Here is an 18,676-nt window from a genome sequence, read left to right as displayed (position 1 = left end):
CTGACTGATCTAGCTGTCAGGAAATTTCTCCTTAATTCTAAATTGGTTTTCTCCTTGATTAGTTTCCATCCATTGCTTCTTGTCCTGCCTTCAGGTGCTTTGGAGAATAGATTGACACCCTTTGTGGCAGTCCCATAAATATTGCAACATTTCTATCATGTCACCCCTAGTCCTTCTTTTTATTTGACATACCCAATTTCAGCAACCGTTCTTAATCTGTTTTGGTATAAAACTGCCTATGCTTAAAATAGGGACTTGGTTTGATAAAATGGTCATTGAACATAACAAAAACAGCTACAACATCTAACAGGTTGCTTTTAATTAATAATTTTAATTGTAGCTCTCTCTCTCTTACTTGATCTCTCTATCTCTCTGCATACATAGCACATCATCACTTTTGTATTAGCATGATCTACGAACTGAAATTGTGAACATGTAAATCTGTGTTGCTTTAACTTAACCTACACAAACTGGCTTCTAAAGGCTTTTTTTTACTTTTACCTTTTTTTTTTACATCTTCTAAAATTACCCCCTACTTAGTTAATAATTGATAGCTAGGTTGGGGTAGAGGTTGAGATGGTCTAATAATTAGACTACTATTATGCATGTTTGCTACCTTACTTAGAAAATAATAAAGGCAGGATTTAAACAAAATCTAACAAACAAATAAATAAAAGGCTTTCAATTTTCTGTTTCTCCATCTATAAAGAGAATTGTTTGGTTGCCTGTAAATGGAGAGATGTTGATTGAAAACTGGATTGTGTATTTTCAGAAATGGATAACCAACCATTGTTTAATTCTTTACTCATCTACATTACTTTCTGGAAAGTCCTAGATATAAAGTTATTTATTTATTTATGCAGTTTGTATAGCTGCTTATCTTATACTAGTGACTTTGCCAATCTTAAGTCATTCTTTCATCTTACAAGACCCTGTTGGAATAGGTGCAGATTGCCCTCATGTTCCACTGAAAACTCTTAAATTTCAATCAATCAGAATTGAGTTGGAAGGGAACCTTGGAGGTCTTCTAATCCAACCTACTGCTCAAGCAGGATATCCTATATCAATTCAGATAGGTAGCTGTCCAATCTTTTCTTAAAAACCTCCAGTGATGGAGCACCCCCAACTTCTGAAAGCAAACTGTTAATTGTCCTCACTGTTAGTAAGTTTGTCCTTAATTCCAGGTTGCTTCTCTCCTTGAGTAGTTTCCATCCATTATTTCTTGTCTTGCCTTCTAGTGCTTTGAAAAATAAGTTGACCCCCTCTTCTTTATGGCAGCCCCTCAAATACTGGAATACAGCTATCATGTCACCCTTAGTCCTTCTTTTCTCTAGACTGTCCATAACCAATTCTTGCAACCGCTCTTCATATGGTTTTGTCTCCAGGCCTTTAATCACCTTAGTTGCTCTTCTTTTCACTTTTTCCAAAGTCTCAATGTCTTTTTGGGAATGTGGTGACCAAAATTGGATGCAGTATTCCTAGTGTGGTCTTACTAGGGCTTTATAAAGCGGTACTAATACTTCACTTGGTTTTGATTCTATGCCTCTTTTTATATGACCAAGGATTCAAGCCATTTAAAGTTGATAGGTCACATCACCCTGGTGAATTTATCAAGTGTTCCATGTATGTGTGAAGCTTTTCTGAAAATAACAGGGACATGCGGTCAGGGGAGGCAGGGGAGGCAGAGCCTCACCGCTCTCATCATGAAAATAAAAAAAAGGGAAAAGAGAAAAGGCGCCGAGGAGCCTTCTGCACACGTGGTCCGGGAATGGGACCCTGTGTGCAGGAAGCTCCTCTAGCCTCAGCCTCCCTCCTGCACACGTCCTATTCCCCGCCTTCCTGAGTCAACATGAAGGGGACCGCGGAGTGTGAGTCGCGGTCCCGCGGAGTGCGCTCCGTGGTCCCCGGGACCATGCTCCGTGGTCCCGAGGAGCATGCTCCGTGGTCCCCGGGAGCATGCTCCGTGGTCCCGAGGAGCATGCTCCGTGGTCCCCTTCATGTTGACTCAGGCATCAGGAAGGAGGGGAATGGGACCACGTGTGCAGGAGGCTGAGGCAGCTTCAGCCTCCTGTACACGTGGTCCCATTCCCCGCCTTCCTGAGTCAACATGAAGGGGACCGTGGCTCGCGCTGATGACGTCACCAGCCTCACCAGCCATAAACCTCACCGCACATCACTGAAATACCATGAGAACGACACAGAATTTTGTTACAAAAGAGAAGAGCAAGTTTTTGAAATGGATTCCTATTATGAATTCTCAGAACAACAATAAACAGGGAAAGTTAAAAAGGCACTCATTTAATGTCCTCTTTTTTTTTTTAAAGAAACCTCAAAAGATTGTGAATCCATCAATCTGGATACTTAAAAAGCTAACATAAAAATGAATCTGACCCTGAACCTAAACAATGGTTAACTAGGCTGTCAGCAAAAAATACGTTCAAAGACAAACTTCACAAATCTGTCACTTATTTCCACAAATCCAGTGACTCAATTTATTGTCATTTATATATAAGCTACCATGCTCCAAAACACACATTAAGGACTAAAGCAATTATGTATTTAGAGCATTTGCAGCATGTATGCCTGCCGACTGAGTGGTGAAAACAAATACAAGTTAGTTGTTTTTTTTTGTTTGTGTGTGTGGACAAATTGCCAACAAAAATTAGGGTTGATGCCATTCTCCCCTTATGAAACCATGGGTTCATTAAAATTCATTCTATTTTACTGCCCGCCTTATGCAGACAGTTTTCCACTGCAGTTCTCTCTTTTAAAAATTAAAGCATAAATGAACAGTCCCGCTTAAGAGCTTATCATACTTATTTTATGTTGTTTGCAAGATAAATAGAAGTCTTCAGTTGTCAATTCAAGCATGTCAATTATGTAGACTGCTTTTTAAAAAAAAAATAGATTCTTTTATCAGCTTTCTGGCTTGTCCAGCTATATAATACTACAACTACTATGATAGTTCTAATTCAGTAGTTCCAGAAAGTAGTGGTGTTATCTTCTACCTGCTCTAGCTGGCATGGGCAATGACAATAGATTGGGAAAGGATTAAATGCCCTGATCCTACCTATTCTCCAGATTTCCCTTTCTTTACCTTTCCTATTTTTTTAAAAAAAGTTTTAGCTTTTCATCTTTTACCAGATTCCTTTTTGTCCTTTCCAACCATTCAAAATGTTGGAAATAAATTGTGCAAAATGGTGAGAACTCTGTCTTTTTGTAGGATAACTTTCTGAAAACTCAGCTGCAACGGAGCAGATTCAGAAGGGTGGGAGAAGCTGGGAAAAAGGAAGATTAGGCTAAATCTCAATTTCATTCTCTTAAATCTCAGTTGGATTTAACTGGGGAAGAATGAATCCTGATGGGACATTGCAGTTCGAGAGTGATTTAGAATGCTGAATACTTCCTCATTCAAAACCAGGAGTAGAATATATGCAGCTTTCCAAAATTTCGGAAAATAGGCCGTGGAAGAGGATAGAGATGGGAGAAATACCTAGATTGAACAGCCAAAAAGTAGATGCAGACAGAGACAAAAATCCAAGAGAGGAATATGGAAGGCTGCTGGAACCAGGCAGAAAGGGGAAGAGGGGCAGAACAGGGCTTCTGCATTAGGGGCAGAACAGGGTCTGTCCTGGAGACAGGCAGGAGCCCCCCCCCACCTGGCAGACTAAGATCTATTGCCCCCCCCAACCTGGCAGACTAAGATCTATTGTCCTTTTGCAAACTACCTGCCATGGCTTGTGCCCAGGTGCCCCTGATGACTATAATCTGCCCGTTTAACATCTGGCATCCTGCTGACTTCCTGCTATTTATGACTTATGGCATTTCACCTGCCGGGCTACTCCTACTACCTCTCCCCCTCGTCATCTGCTATTTTATAACAACTAGCTACTACTATCTGCCCTCTTCCGCCCACAATGGACCGCACCCAGGCCTCCATCTATTTATTTACCATCCATCTTCCAACCGATCACCTGGCCAACATAAGATCTTCCCACCTAGTTGTGATCGTGGACATTTCTTTCCTCCCATTAGATCCTGGCTTATTGATTGATTTTAACATCAACAGCACCCTGACTTTGTCATAGCTTTTTACCATTACGTATTCGAGGTTGGACTTGCTCCAGCTGCGGGAGTCCCCCCTCTCGCAGGCATGGCCCTTTGCCCCCTCCGGGGCCCACCTTGATGACGGGTTTGTGAACCCAGAGAGGTGGAGGAAGCACAAACTTAGGGGGTTTTTAATGAAATGTTTTTTATCCTTTTCAGGGGGCTCCAGGGTGGGGGGGCGGGGGCGGGTGGGTCAGATCAGGAGCGATGTGAGAGCCAGGCCTCCAGGTGTGGTCGCGAGCAGAAGGAGCGGAAGGGAGGAGGAGGGGGAGGATATCATTCCTATACAGGGCTCTTTAATTCCAACGGTCGCAGGGAGGGGCAGATACGAGGACAGATTAAGAACTTACAGTCGGCTGGGAGACCGTGGTTGCTGGTTACACCCGGTCGCTTGTACCAACCCCCGCGGTCTAGGTGGTCAAGAGTTACAGACCCAGGGCCTGAGGCTGTTGTTATGCAATGCGAGGTCCATTGTTAACAAGGCCCCCCTCATTCATGATCTAATTTTAGAGGGGGAGCCGGACCTCGCGGGAATAACGGAGACCTGGTTGGGCCACGAGGGAGGTCTTCCCCTCGTGGAAATGTGCCCACCAGGCTACCGAGCATTTCACCAGCCCCAGGCCCAGGGAAGGGGCGGTGGGGTGGCAGCAATTATTCGGGAGGACTTAGAGCCGAGGGAGTCTACTGTGCCACAGACGTCCGGATGTGAATCCCTTGTTGTGAAATGGGGCCCTGGGAGACAGTTGGGCCTGCTGATAGTATACCTGGCTCCTCGCTATACATCAGCGGCCCTGCCTGAACTCCTCGAGCTGATCGCATCGGTGGTGGTCGAGACCCCCAAACTTTTAGTGATGGGGGATTTTAACCTGCCATCGATGGGAGAAGCATCGGAGGGGGTTCGGGAGTTCATGGCTTCCATGACAGCCATGGACCTGACTCAAATGATTCAGGGCCCGACACACGAGGGAGGACACACTCTGGACCTCGTTTTTGTCTCTGGCCAGTGGTTGAGTGATCTGGGAGGAGGGGACTTAACCATCACTCCCCTGTCATGGTCAGATCACTCACTCCTTCGTCTTGACTTCCCTGGTGCTACCTCCCGCTGCGGGGAGGCGGAACTGGAAAGCACTAGATGGTTCCGCCCCAGGCACCTGATGGAACCAGATAGGTTCCAGACGGAGCTTGGGCCACCTCCTGTAACCTTGACCCGCCCCCGGGTAGAGGACCTGGTGGTCGCGTGGAATAATGCGACTACCGGGGCCTTGAACCGGGTGGCGCCTTTGCGGCCTCTCCAGCAGCAACGATCCACCCTGGCCCCTTGGTTTACCGAGGAGCTGAGGGTGATGAAATGCCGCAAGAGACGTCTAGAGAGTCGTTGGAGGTCCTCTCGTTCCGAACCTGATCAAACACAGGCACGAGCCCATTTAAGGACGTACCTTGTGGCATTGAGAGTGGCCAAATGCCAATATTGTGCCACTCTCATTGCATCCGCAGAGAACCGCCCTGCCGCCCTGTTTCGGGTGTCCCGCTCCCTCTTGTTTCAGAGGCCGCGGGAGGCCCCTCTACAGGGCAGAGCAGAGGAATTTGGGAAATATCTGCAGGATAAAATCGCTCAAATCCGGAAGGATTGGGTCCCTGTTAGTGGTCCAATGGAGACGTCCGTGGCGAGTCTTGAGGAATCGACCTGGGAGGAGTTTGACTTGGTTGCCATCGAGGATTTGGACAGAATGCGTGGACGACTGCGACCCACCACATGTTTATTGGACCCGTGCCCCTCCTGGCTTGTACTGGCATCCTGGGAGGTTACACGAGACTGGCTCCTGGACCTAGTGAACGCTTCGCTGAGCGAGGGGTCTCTCCCGGCCGCCTTGAAAGAGGCGGTGGTGAGACCCTTGCTCAAGAAGCCTTCCCTGGATCCTTTGGAGCTGGCCAATTATCGTCTTGTCTCCAACCTTCCCTTTTTGGCGAAGGTTGTAGAGAGTGTGGTGGCCTACCAGTTTCCACGGCATCTGGAGGAAAATCATTATCTAGACCCGCGCCAGTCCGGCTTCCGCCCCGGTCACAGCACGGAGACGGCCTTGGTCGCGTTGGTGGATGATCTCTGGAGGGCCAGAGATAGAGGTTGTTCCTCTATCCTGGTCCTATTAGACCTCTCGGCGGCTTTTGATACCATCGACCATGGTATCCTGCTGCGCCGGCTGGAGGGGTTGGGGGTCCGGGGCACCGTTTTGCGGTGGTTCGGCTCCTACCTTTCTGGCCGGACGCAGCGTGTGTTGGCAGGGGAGGAGAGGTCGACCCTACGCCCCCTTACTTGTGGGGTACCACAGGGGTCGGTCCTCTCGCCACTCCTGTTCAACACATATATGAAGCCGCTGGGTGAGATCATCCGTGGTTTCGGGGTGGGATACCATCTGTACGCTGATGATACTCAGCTGTACTTTTCCACCCCGAACCACCCCAACGAGGCCATCGAAGTGATGTCCCAGTGTGTGGAAGCCGTACGGATCTGGATGGATGACAACCGACTCAAACTCAACCCCTCCAAGACGGAGTGGCTGTGGGTACCGGCTCCCCGGTTCAGCCAATTAATTCCATCATTGGCCATCGGGGGCATTCAACTTGCCCCCGTGGAGCGGGCGCGCAATTTGGGCGTCCTCCTGGATGCCCGGCTGTCCATGGATGACCATGTGACAGCCGTGGCAAGGGGGGCGTTCCACCAGGTTCGCCTGGTGCGCCAATTGCGCCCCCTACTGGACCGGGACGCCTTACGCACAGTCACTCATGCGCTGGTGACGTCTCGCTTGGACTACTGTAACGCTCTCTACATGGGGCTTCCCTTGAAATGCACCCGGAGGCTACAGTTGGTCCAGAACGCAGCCGTGCGGGTAATTATGGGGAGTACTAGGTACTCCCATGTGACACCGTTCCTGCGCGAGCTGCACTGGCTTCCCGTGGTCTATCGGGTGCGTTTCAAGATTTTGATAACAATCTTTAAAGCGCTCCATGGCTCAGGACCTAGTTACTTGCGGGATCGTATTCTGCCCCATACATCCCTGCAACCAATCCGCTCGCACAGAGAGGGCCTCCTCCAGGTGCCGTCCACCAGACAGTGTCGAGGGGCGGCGCCTAGGAGTAGAGCCTTCTCTGTGGCGGGCCCAGCCCTGTGGAATGACCTCCCTCCGGATATTAGGAATACCTCTGACCTCCGCTCCTTTCGTATAAAGCTCAAGACCCACCTATTCCAAGTAGCTGGCCTGGCTCAACTTTGATCTAACTATATCGCTCCTGACGGGTTTTTATTTGGGTATTTTAATTGCATCCAATTACTTAGGGGTTTCTAAACATTGTATTTTATTGTTTTTATTCATTAGCCGACCTCCTCCTTGTACATGTCTTGATATATGTTTTTGTAATATGTATGTCTTGTCTATATATTTATTTCATATGTTTTATTGTACGCCGCCCCGAGTCCTTCGGGAGAGGGTGCGGCTAAGAAATAAATATTTATTATTATTAAGTAAAAAAAAAAGGCATAGCAATTAAAGTATTGAAGCGAGCAAGAGACGATGGATAAATGATTTCTCTTTATTGTTGTTCTCATTTGCTTTTCTTTTTCTCTCTCGTTCCTTTCTTTCTTTTTTTTAGGTAGGTGACATGACTAGAAGTTAGGTAGGATAGAAAGAAAATGTCTTCTAATAAAGGGTGACATAATTAAAAGTTAGAATAAGAGATAGAAATAAGAGAAAGGGGGAATAGTAATGTATACATTTTTCTATGATAAAATAAGAGCAATAACAAGAGAAAACATGGAACAATGGAATAATAACAGACTGCAACTTAATACAAATATGTATTACTGTTAGAAATGTATACGTTGCTTGAATGTAATAACTAGGATTAATTTTATTAGTTTTATTTGTATTTGAATGTATGACACCCAGGTGCCACACTGTTCGTGCATTGATATATTTGTAAAAACAATTTAAAAAACTGTAAAAAAAAAGAATATATGCAGCGTTTCCTATGCTTTCCATTCAGAAAAAAAAAAGACACTACACATCATAGTGGGAGAGTAGAATCATTCCAGGCTTTTATATGATTTACACATTGTGTCAAATATGCGGGTGACCCAGAATTGCAGTCTACCCAACACCCAAAATAACAGAATGAGATTGCAATAGGTTGGAGAGGTTGGAGAAGAGACATGAAATCCTTTCCTTCTCTGCCCTGTATACTGTATGGATCAATATTTTTATGGAAATGTCTGTCTACAGACATTTCCATAAAAATATTGATCCATACAGTATATATACACTGTATGTATGTTTCTAAACCTCTATAAAGATTCTGAGTCCAAATTACAAAAGCAACATAACAATAGCACTTAGACTTATATACCACTTTATATCACTTTACAACCCTCTCTAAGCAGTTTACAGAGTCAGCCTCTTGCCCCCAACAATCTGGGTCCTCATTTTACCCACCTCGGAAGGATGGAAGGCTGAGTCAACCTTGAGCCTGGTGAGATCTGAACAGCCAAACTGTAGGCAGCCAGCAGTCAGTATAAGTAGCCCGCAGTACTGCACTCCAACCACTGTGCCACTATTATGTACTTATATTAATTTAATATACTGAGGCGATCCATTCACAGTAACAGCTTTATTTGAACACTAACTATGCAGTAACAAGAACAGATCATCCAGTTGATGTTGATTGACACCTTGCATTTGCTTTGTTCAGACACAACAGCCACCATCGCTCTTGATAAACATTGCAAGAGTAAAACTATGAATTGAATGGTCCAGCAATGAAAATAATGTGCTATTTTTAAACAATGTGGCTGTGAAGAATACAACAGGTTGGAACATTTTTTAAAGACCAGGAAACATCTACACACAATAAGACATTTTGTGTTGTTTTTATGTGGCAGGCATATCATGAAAACCAGCCATTGGTGATTAAAATCTTGTTAATAAGTCACAGTAATAAACAAGAGAGCCAGGATAATATTGCATTTTAATTTGCCAGGTGGCAAACCTGACTAGGAGGAAAACAAGGCATAAAAAACACAACTAAAGTAACACAATATTACTGAGGGGTCACTAAGGTCACAATCAACTTTTGGAAGAGTTCCATAATGCTTTTCAAGTCCATCTGGAGAATGATCCATTCCACCTAGATTAATGTGCTTGTTTCACAGCAAAGCATTTAAAGAAGCATTCAGACAAATACATTCAGACAAGGACCATAAGGGCGAACAAGGGAACAGAAAATAAGTCCCATGATGAGAGATTAAAGGAACCAGAAGAGATGATTAGGTATGATACTACTTGAAAGGACATCAGGCAGGATAAGGTTAAGTTTGTTTCTCTATCGTTCCAGGACATGGAATAATGGACTTAAGATACAAGAAGACAGATTCAAATTGAATGTTAGGAAAAATATATCTAATAAAAGCATTTTGTCTCTAGACCAAAAACCTCATGGTTTCATTTGCTGAACGTGATTCAGTTTGGATCTTTGGACTGAACAAAGCTTAGACTTCATAACCTAAATAGAAACATTAAAAATATGATTCTATAGGAATAGCAACAGCACTTAGACCTCTCTAAGCCGTTTACAGAGTCAGCCTATTGCCCCCAACAATCTGGGTCCTCCTTTTACCCACTTCGGAAGGATGGAAGGCTGAGTCAACCTTGAGCCTGGTGAGATTTGAACTACCAAATTGCAGGCAGTTGGTAGGCAGCAGGAGTAGCCTGCAGTACTGCATTCTAACCACTGTGCCACTGTGGCTCATAATGAAGATAAATGAAATGAAGAATGAAGATAAATAAAAACCATAGAGTGTTTTAACTGGTAACCCAAGTGGAAAAGATGTTTCCTGCCTGCTTCAGACACAAAGGTGTTTTAAGTGGAGGCTGTTTAAAATCATAGAAAAGCAAGATATCAGAGATTCAGTGAATAAAAAAGAGGGTTATGGTACATCCAAATGCCAGTGTAAGGATGGTCATTGTTCTCTAAGATTCTACAAAAATCCACAGCCAATATTTGATCCTCTATCTGAGGTTTCCATAAAACCTTGCATCCAGGGGTGGGCTTCAAAAATTTTAGCAGCGGGTTCTCTGCCCAGCTATGGCAGAGAACGGAGGGCAAGGCCATGGTGGTTATGGCCTAGTCAGCCTCCTGCACCATGGTGGTGGTGGGGTTGTTTTCACCTTCCCCGGGCTCCGGAGGCTCTCTGGAGGCTGGAAACAGGCCCATTTCCAGCCTTTCAGAACTTCTGGGAAGCCTGTTTTTTGCCTTTCCCAGGCTGTGGAGGCTTTCCTAGAGCCTCCAGGAGGTTGGAAATGGCCTCCTCAGGCTCCAGAGGCTTCCTGGAGGCTGGAAACAAGCCCATTTCCAGCTTTCCAGAGCCTCCAGGAAGACCATTTTTCACCCTCCCCGAGCCTCTGTGTAATTTCAATTTCAATTTATTTGATTTGTTAGCCGCTCCCTCTCCACAAGGGACTCGGGGCGGCGTACAATAAATAAAAACACACATATATATTACATTTCACGGAGGAGGTAACAGCCATTACAATACATATTTTAAATAATAAAATGAAATTAGAAATTAAAATACCCCAGTTTAAAATTACTAATTTAAAAAGACTGTCAGGAGGAATAAGATGGAACTATGCTTGAGCCAGACCAGATAATTGAAAAAGGTGGGTCTTGAGTTTTGAACGGAAGGAGCGGAGATCGGAGGTAATCCTAATGTCGAGGGGGAGGTCATTCCAAAGGGCTGGGCCCATCACAGAGAAGGCCCTATTCCTGGGTGTCGCCCTCTGGCATTGTTTAGTGGACGGCACCCGGAGAAGTCCCTCTCTGTGAGAGCGGATTGGTCGTAGGGATGTATGGGGCAGTGTAGGCGCTGTACTTACCTGGCATCCAAAACGTGTGGAGACTCCTGGGAGGGGCAGGGCAGAATGGGTGAGGGATGCCAGGAGTGGGATTTGGGGGTTTGCAGAATCGCACAGAATCTTTGCTAGAGGATTGACCGGACTCTGGAGCAACCCACCCGTGCTTGCATCACAGTGGTGTGTTAACCTTTAAGGTACTTCCAAATTCTCAATCATTTCAAAATTGTCATATCTAGAAGATTGTCTTACCTGCTTCTTTGGTTCGGATCACTTTAGATGGTGTGCTTGGATCTCCTGTTCCAATTTTGTTGGTTGCTACAACTCTAAATTCATACTCTACCCATGGGTTCAGTTCAATTGCTGTTGCAGATTCCAGGTCACCCCCTATGTGTTCAGGAACTGCGAAGAACAAAGGATTAAAGCATGCTTCCTTGAATTTCTCTCTAATCACAAAACTCAAGCCAGAGGAAACCACCCAGAGTTAATGGCGCAATTAAGAATTTGACTTTTGCCAATTTGCTTTTTCAGATTCATGATAAAATATCCAGATTCAAAATTTCTTCAAATGCTGCAATGCAGGTTTTTCAATTTAACTATACTCAAATAAATATGTAAATGCTATTCTTTATTGTTGTTATATGTCATTTCATACAGATTAAATTTAAATTAGGGGCAGAGTTCTCTTTTAGCTTCTCTCCTTTTTTTTCTTTGATGCTTTAAAGATATGTGGGTATATTTGGTGGCATAGTATCAGACAAGAATCTCTGAATACTACCTCCACCTTGTTTTATTCTCAAACTAGTTGATAACCCGGCGTTGCTCAGGTATTTATTTATAGGGGGAAAATGTCCGGACTAAATGTAATTTCTAATGTTGGATTTTCCCCCTTAAGAGAGGGAGCCCTCTTGTGGAGTACTGTGAATCCATTACCATGGCAATTCCACTGTGCAGTACAGTAGAATCCATTTTAAGTCACAACAGGCTGCATCTTAACACACACCCTGAGAGGTGTTAGGGGTGCCTTACCCCCGCAGTGTTTTTTTCCAGAGAATAAGTCATCTGGTACCAAGTTTGGTTGAAATTGCTCAAGGTGTTCTAGAATTATGCTGGAACATATAGACACACAGACATATGTATGTATGTATGTATGTATTCTATATACACTCTTATCAACCTTATAAGGAAACCTTAAACTTGACTTTTGAATATTCCTCCTGAAAAGAAAAAAGGAACTAAAAGGATCCAGCAGAAGAGAGATAACCAACTGTGGAAGACTCAGTGGTCTCCCTGCATTGAAACTTCAACTCACGTGATACAGAAAAAAGAAACTGTATATTGATGTAGGCTATCATGGCCAGTAGTTATTAGGTGACTTCACGGTTTAGCGACTGTGGCCTAGAAAACAGATTTCCTGATGTTTTGATTGTAACTTTTGGCTGGCACCTTCAGAAGGAAGGTGATGTGCTGTTTAGACCACAGGCAATTAAGCAGGGACCAATTGGACTTTATCTTTGTAACTAGGTCCTCATTGGCCTTTAGCCAAGTTGGTTTCTGATTGGTTCAGGTTAGTGAGGGCTGGTCTCTGAATGGCTCTTTGTGCTCTATATACATTATAGGCAGGTTTTGCAAGAAAAAATTATGGAAGCCCAGACAGCAAACACTTCTGTGTCTGTGTGATGTTGTTCATAGATTCCGGATAAAAGAACTATGCCGGCTTTGGATTGCTGTAGTTCATTTCAATGTAGATTCTCACAAAAGAAAATGTAGATTTTCTCGCGGCAGAAAATGGTCAGAAACAAAGACAAAATAATCGGGGAGAAAAACCACATCTTGCTAAATTCCCAAACACGGGTGTGAACTGGAAAAGGCATTAGAAAAAAAGAAAGAAAGTTCCTGTTTTGTTCTTCCATATCAGGAGCTGTCTGCTGAAGCAACTAATGAATCTAATGAACCTGCTTGATTGATGTAAAATAATAATAATAAAAATATCTTGCCTGTTTTCACAGTCTGCCAGCCAAGTGAAAACGGACTTCGTGCTTGCAAGTTGTAAGAAGTGATAGGACTGTGATTGTCCACTCCAGGAGTCCATGAAAGAGTTGCAGTGACCTCTGTGATTTCTTCAACAATGACAACCCCAGGAGGGCCAGGTGGACCTGGAAGGAAAGAAACAAAGAAGAAAAGAAGGAAAAAAAAGGAAAGAAGGTATGTAAGTAGGTAGGTTGAATGCACTGATTTTAATTCACCATTATTGCACTGCACATATACTTGGAAGTATGCTGTCATCTGGTCTGCTAATTTATCCAGATTGACTAGCATAATTTGGTCACTAGCATTCTTACAGATATTTTAAGGGACTATGTCATGATTATGGTGCCAGGCATGGACCAGAAAAAAATATTCATATTCAAATCCTTTCTCAGTTAGGAAAATCATTAGATATTTTTGAGCCAACATCTTTCAACCTAGCAGGTGGTGGAAATTAAGTGGAGAGATAGCAAAAAAGAATGAACACACATTTATACTTTGGAAGCAAAGTTGGAGTCCCTTTGGGGAGAGGGGGCGGTATAAAAGTCTAAATAAAAGTAAAGTAAAGGATGCAAGTGAAATAAATAAGATAGGCTAACATAGTCTGCAGAACATTCTTAGCTCAGAATTGCCATTATTAGTCTAGAAATTACTATTAATCATTATCGTACAACTATTAAGAAGCAACCTCTACTAATTTCCATAAAGTAAAGATGCAAAAATATGGCTGATGTTTTTTTTCACTACTATACAGTCACTATATTATATTATAGTGAGTATGTTTTTAAAGATAAAGAACTGACTTAAAATATTGGCAAAATATAACAGCAATATTAATTCCTATTTAATGGTACTTTTTATATATCTTTTGAGAACAATACCTAGAGATCTGGGGTAGCTGCAAATGAGATACAATTACAACACATGTTGATGCCACAGTACCATTCTCCTTTTTTGTACTTTTGTTCTTATGTCAGACACAAGTAAGAAGGTCATTGGTTTTGTGGTGTCACATATTTCACCAGTAAATGCCTTTGAAGAAGACTAGAGGTAGACACAAATACTCCATAATATTGTATTGATGATGTTTGGATAGGACAAAGTGGCTCATATCAAACCTTCCAGTAAACTCTGTAGTTAATTTTATTTATTTATTAAATTCATGAAATTTATACGCCATCCATCTCACTGGAAAGAGTATTCAGTATGTTCACCACCTTATTTATAAAAATAATAAAAGCAAGATAAAAATAAATGCTTGAAAAAACAATTACAAATATTGAAAAAACAATTGTTGCCAACCTGCTTTTCATTGAGGACCTGTACACTGCATGAGTGAAAAAGAGGGCCGTGAAAATATTTACAGACCCCTCGCATCCTGGACATAAATTGTTTCACCGCCTACCCTCAAAACGACGCTATAGAGCACTGCACACCAAGACAAGTAGACATAAGAAGTTTTCCCCAAACGCCATCACTCTGCTAAACAAATAATTCCCTCACCACTGTCAAGCTATTCACTAAGTCTACATTACTATTACTATTAGTCTTCTCATCGTTCCTATCACTCATCTCCTCCCACTTATGACTGCAGGACTGTAACTGTTGCTTGTATCCTTATGATTTATATTGATGTAGATTGTTTCCTGATTGCTTATTTGTACCCCATGACTATCATTAAGTGTTGTACCTTATAATTCTTGACAAATTTATCTTGTCTTTTTATGTACACTGAGAGCATATGCACCAAAGGCAAATTCCTTGTGTGTCCAATCACACTTGGCCAATAAAGAATTCTATTCTATTCTATTCTATTCTATTCTATTCTATTCTATTCTATTCTATTCTATTCTATTCTATTCTACTCTGACCCTCTTATACCATTTGCTGCCACAGTTTTTCCTGTATCTTCTAAAATCTTTTAAATTTAACAAATTTTTACAAAGGTGGCTCAGGTCCATCCTGCCTTCTGAAATGAAGACACCATTCACGGAATTAAAGGTTTAAAACATGTAGGAAAATATACTTATAAGTGGAGCTTTGAGGAACATACCTTCATGTTTCCCCAAAAGTAAGATCCGGTCTTATATATATATATTTTGCCATCACAAAAGGCACCAGGTCTTATTTTGGGGAAGTGGATGTCATCTACTGACTTGCCTCACTTATGCATGTTGCTCCGGGCCTCCTTTTTGCTACCAGAGGTCTTCAGGAACTTCTTTGGCTTTGGATAGTTGCAGCCAGGCCTCACCCACTTCAGCCCATTCTTCTGCATCCAGCAAGGCTTTCCTGAAGACCTCTGTAGCCGATAGAGAGCCCTTGCCAGCTGAAGCAAAATGACCTGAGGTGTGTGAGGCCTGGCTGCAACTATCTGAAGGTAAGTAGTAGGGCAGCTCCACCCCCTATCCCACCCTAACTTATTTTTACCTGTGCACCCTGAAGTGGGCAAAGTCTTAATTAGGGCTTATTTTGGGCGTCGGGCTTATGTTGGGCACACTTGTAAAAGTCAAGCTAGGACTTACTTTCTGAGTATTTTGGGGAAAACACGGTACTTAAATCTAAAGCTGAGTCATTAGAAAGTATAATGTTTGCCTTCAAATGAAGCAATCTGAGATGATGCCAAAGATCTGACTGTCTTAAAGTCTTCCTTCCATCTGTGAAGCCAACACTGTGAAGAATCTCTTGGCCACTGAATCCGGGGTGAGGATTAAAATCAAGAATGATAAGAATATTACAGAGATATGATCGTCTACCTGAGAAGGTTAACACTTAGTGTCCATTTCATTGGAACCCATTGCAGTCACTGAACGAGTACTACCTGTACAGTTGATGCCTTGAAGAAAGGATTAAACTTTGCCCAGATATATAGGTGGAGTAAGGAAAAAAAAACCTCAAGACTAACAGGAGAGTTTCCTGCCAGTTTTTAAAGATTCTGTTATTACACCCTACAATAAGATAGACTTCCACTAGTTGGTGTGCTATCTGTTTTGTGACTTGCTTTATCTCAAAAAGCTCTGACAGTAAGAGAACATGCAAATCATAGTTTTTAAATTCCTTTTAGTCCTTTAAAAGTAGTTACACTTTAGGTCAGGGGTGTCAAACTCGATTTCATTGAGGGCTGCATCAGGGTTGTGTTTGACCTCGGGCGGCCGGGAAGGGTGGGCATGGCCAGCTCGATGCCACTCATGTCAGGGACATCTGTGGCGGCCCAAGCGCTCTGTCAGTGAAAACGAGTTCCCAAGCTCCATTTTCGGCTGCCATTGCTTCCTGCAGCTCTCTGCCACATGTGGCCCTCCTGAGCTCCATTTTCACTGGCAGAGAGTTGCAGGAGGCTGTGGTAGCTGAAAACGGAGCTTGGGAGCCTGTTTTTGTTGGCAGAAGCACTTTGGGGCTGTCCTTCTCTGTTTCCAGGGTGGCCCCATGGGCTAGATCTAAGTACCCTGCGGGCCAGCTCCAGCCCCCGGGTCTTGAGTTTGACACTCCTGCTCTAGGTCTTGCGACTGGGGAATGAACTGAGAATGCAGAATATGACCATATCTGCCCCTCTCATTCCCTTCTAGGGATGCACGTGGGATTTTCTTCTGGATGGATTTTTTTGGGGAGAATTATTAGGCTGACCAACAGACATACAAGAGTCCTGATGTTCTTCACATTAAACATTTCAGATTATGAGCATCTGAGATTCTAAAACTCCAAAACGTAATTGACAAATATATATACAGATTTTTTGTTGGTCTGCAGTATATTTTCTTCATTTGTTTAAGATACAAAATGTGTGAATTTATTCATTACATTTTTAATCTGTAGACAATGGGGCTTGATGGCTGCTCTTATTCATTTCACAAGACTTTGGGCAGAAAGTGGTGCTCGGGGCTTCACTATTTCTCTCAACAGGAGATAATTTTTGCCCTTTAAAAAATCTCAGCTTTCAGGTAGATTTTTGATCTTTAAATTCAACTGATGTACAAGTAAGAATTGAAAGAGGCTCTGGCTAGCTTTTGGTGCAGCCTTGCATTAATCTTTGTACTGAAAGCACAGTTTTCTTTTTAATAAATATGCCCCGTATCTGGAGAAGAGTGCATTTCTCTCTCTTTCTCTCTCTTTGTGTGTGTGTGTGTGTGTGTGTGTGTGTGTGCAGTGTGCACACTCACAGTCACTATCATGAATATGTTACCAGGAACTGTCTGATTGAAATGTTTTTTTTTAATGAACTTTGGTTGTCTGTCCAATTCTTCAAACTTGCTGAAAGAGCCCCGATGGTCCATCAACAAGATTTCATGTTAAATAGGAACGATGATAGAATACTGATATAAAGCAATCTATTCTTGAGTTACATTCTATGAATTTTGATTTTCAGCCTGCTGTTTGTTTCACAAATTGCACCAAACCGCAATGTAGCTGGCTAGCATATGGCTTACTGTCTCACTTGCTTCCAGCCATTGTGGTTTGCAAAGGATGGTTTGTTTGTCACTTGCTCCCTTCATTACGCTTACTTACAAAGTACTGCACAAACATCCATTAAAAACAACAAGAGCAAAAACAATATGATTTTGAAAGCCTGGGAAAATAAATATGTTTTGAATTCCTTCTAAAATTGTAATAATTTTCAGCTTCTTTAGTATTGTGTTCCATAAGGTAACAAAATCAACTGAGTGATATCAATAGCATGTACACTTATATACCGCTTCACAGGGCTTTCCAGCCCTTTCTAAGCAGTTTACAGAATCAGCCTATTTCCTCCTACAATCTGGGTCCTCATTTTACTCTTCTCGGAAGGATGGGAGGCTGAGTCAAACTTGAGCCACTCAGAATTGAACTCCTGGAGTGAGCAGTGAGTTAGCCCTGCAGTACTGCATCCTAACCACTGCACCATCATGGCTCTAACTAAGAAGATTTGATAGCTGCTGAGAAAGAAGATTTGGTAGTTGCTGACAAATGTACGTGGGGCGGGACCCGTAGAAAACGTTTTCATTGCAATCTCTTTGAATGGGCATTTCTGCAAGTAGCTTGACTTAATTGGTTTTTTAAAAAAATAATAATAATCTCACAATGCATATCTAGCCCAAAGAACTAGAAGCTGTGGTTGCTAACAGTACCTGCTGGTAAGTCTTGTTGCTATGAAGCCTACACCAGCTTTGAAGACAGAGGCTACCAAAAACTCACGGAAAACCATGAGCAACATCACAGAATAATACCCACAGCAATTGTAACAATTGTGTCATGGCCTGTTGGCCACTGGCCCCTCCAGCAGCCAAACCACAGGAGGAGAAAGAGTCAGGGTCAGCATCAAGACAACCTGGGAGCTCAGAGGGGGAAGAGGGAATGGAGCTGGCAGAGAGAGAGAGAGAGATAGAGCCTGGGCCATTCATCATCCCTCAGTTGGAGAATCAACAGCCCCCAGATCTGGAGGTCGCTGATGAGGAAGGAAAGGAACAGCTGAATTTCCAGTGCCTGAAGTGCGGATGCACAGAAGGCAGAGGAGAGGAGATCAGTGGAAATCCATGGGCCGATCCTTGGGAAGGAAGAGCCGTTGCTGCTAGTGAAGCCTCACCCTAGCTCTGGGGATAAAAGGCACGGGGCAGAGATGAATAGAAGTGGCAGACATATGGCCGGCCGGATTTGTTAGCCTGCGGGAAAGAGAA

General features: G+C 43.2%; 1 protein-coding gene across 1 annotated transcript in view; it reads right to left on the bottom strand.

Annotated features, from left to right (window-relative positions):
• Window positions 1-18,676, bottom strand: part of CNTN5 (contactin 5) — a 354,084-nt gene that overhangs the window by 44,657 nt on the left and 290,751 nt on the right. Inside the window, exons 15-16 of the mRNA XM_081951235.1 lie at window positions 13,004-13,162; window positions 11,259-11,408 (exon numbers count right to left, since the gene is read on the bottom strand). Of these exons, the coding sequence (XP_081807361.1) occupies window positions 11,259-11,408; window positions 13,004-13,162 (309 nt within the window). The remainder of the gene's footprint in view (window positions 1-11,258; window positions 11,409-13,003; window positions 13,163-18,676) is intronic.

Source organism: Natrix helvetica (genome assembly GCF_964273705.1).
Source record: "Natrix helvetica genome assembly, chromosome: 4".
Classification (NCBI taxonomy): Eukaryota; Metazoa; Chordata; class Lepidosauria; order Squamata; family Natricidae; genus Natrix; species Natrix helvetica.
Note: the sequence above shows the minus strand (reverse complement) of the source record. Positions and strands in the feature narration are given on the sequence as shown.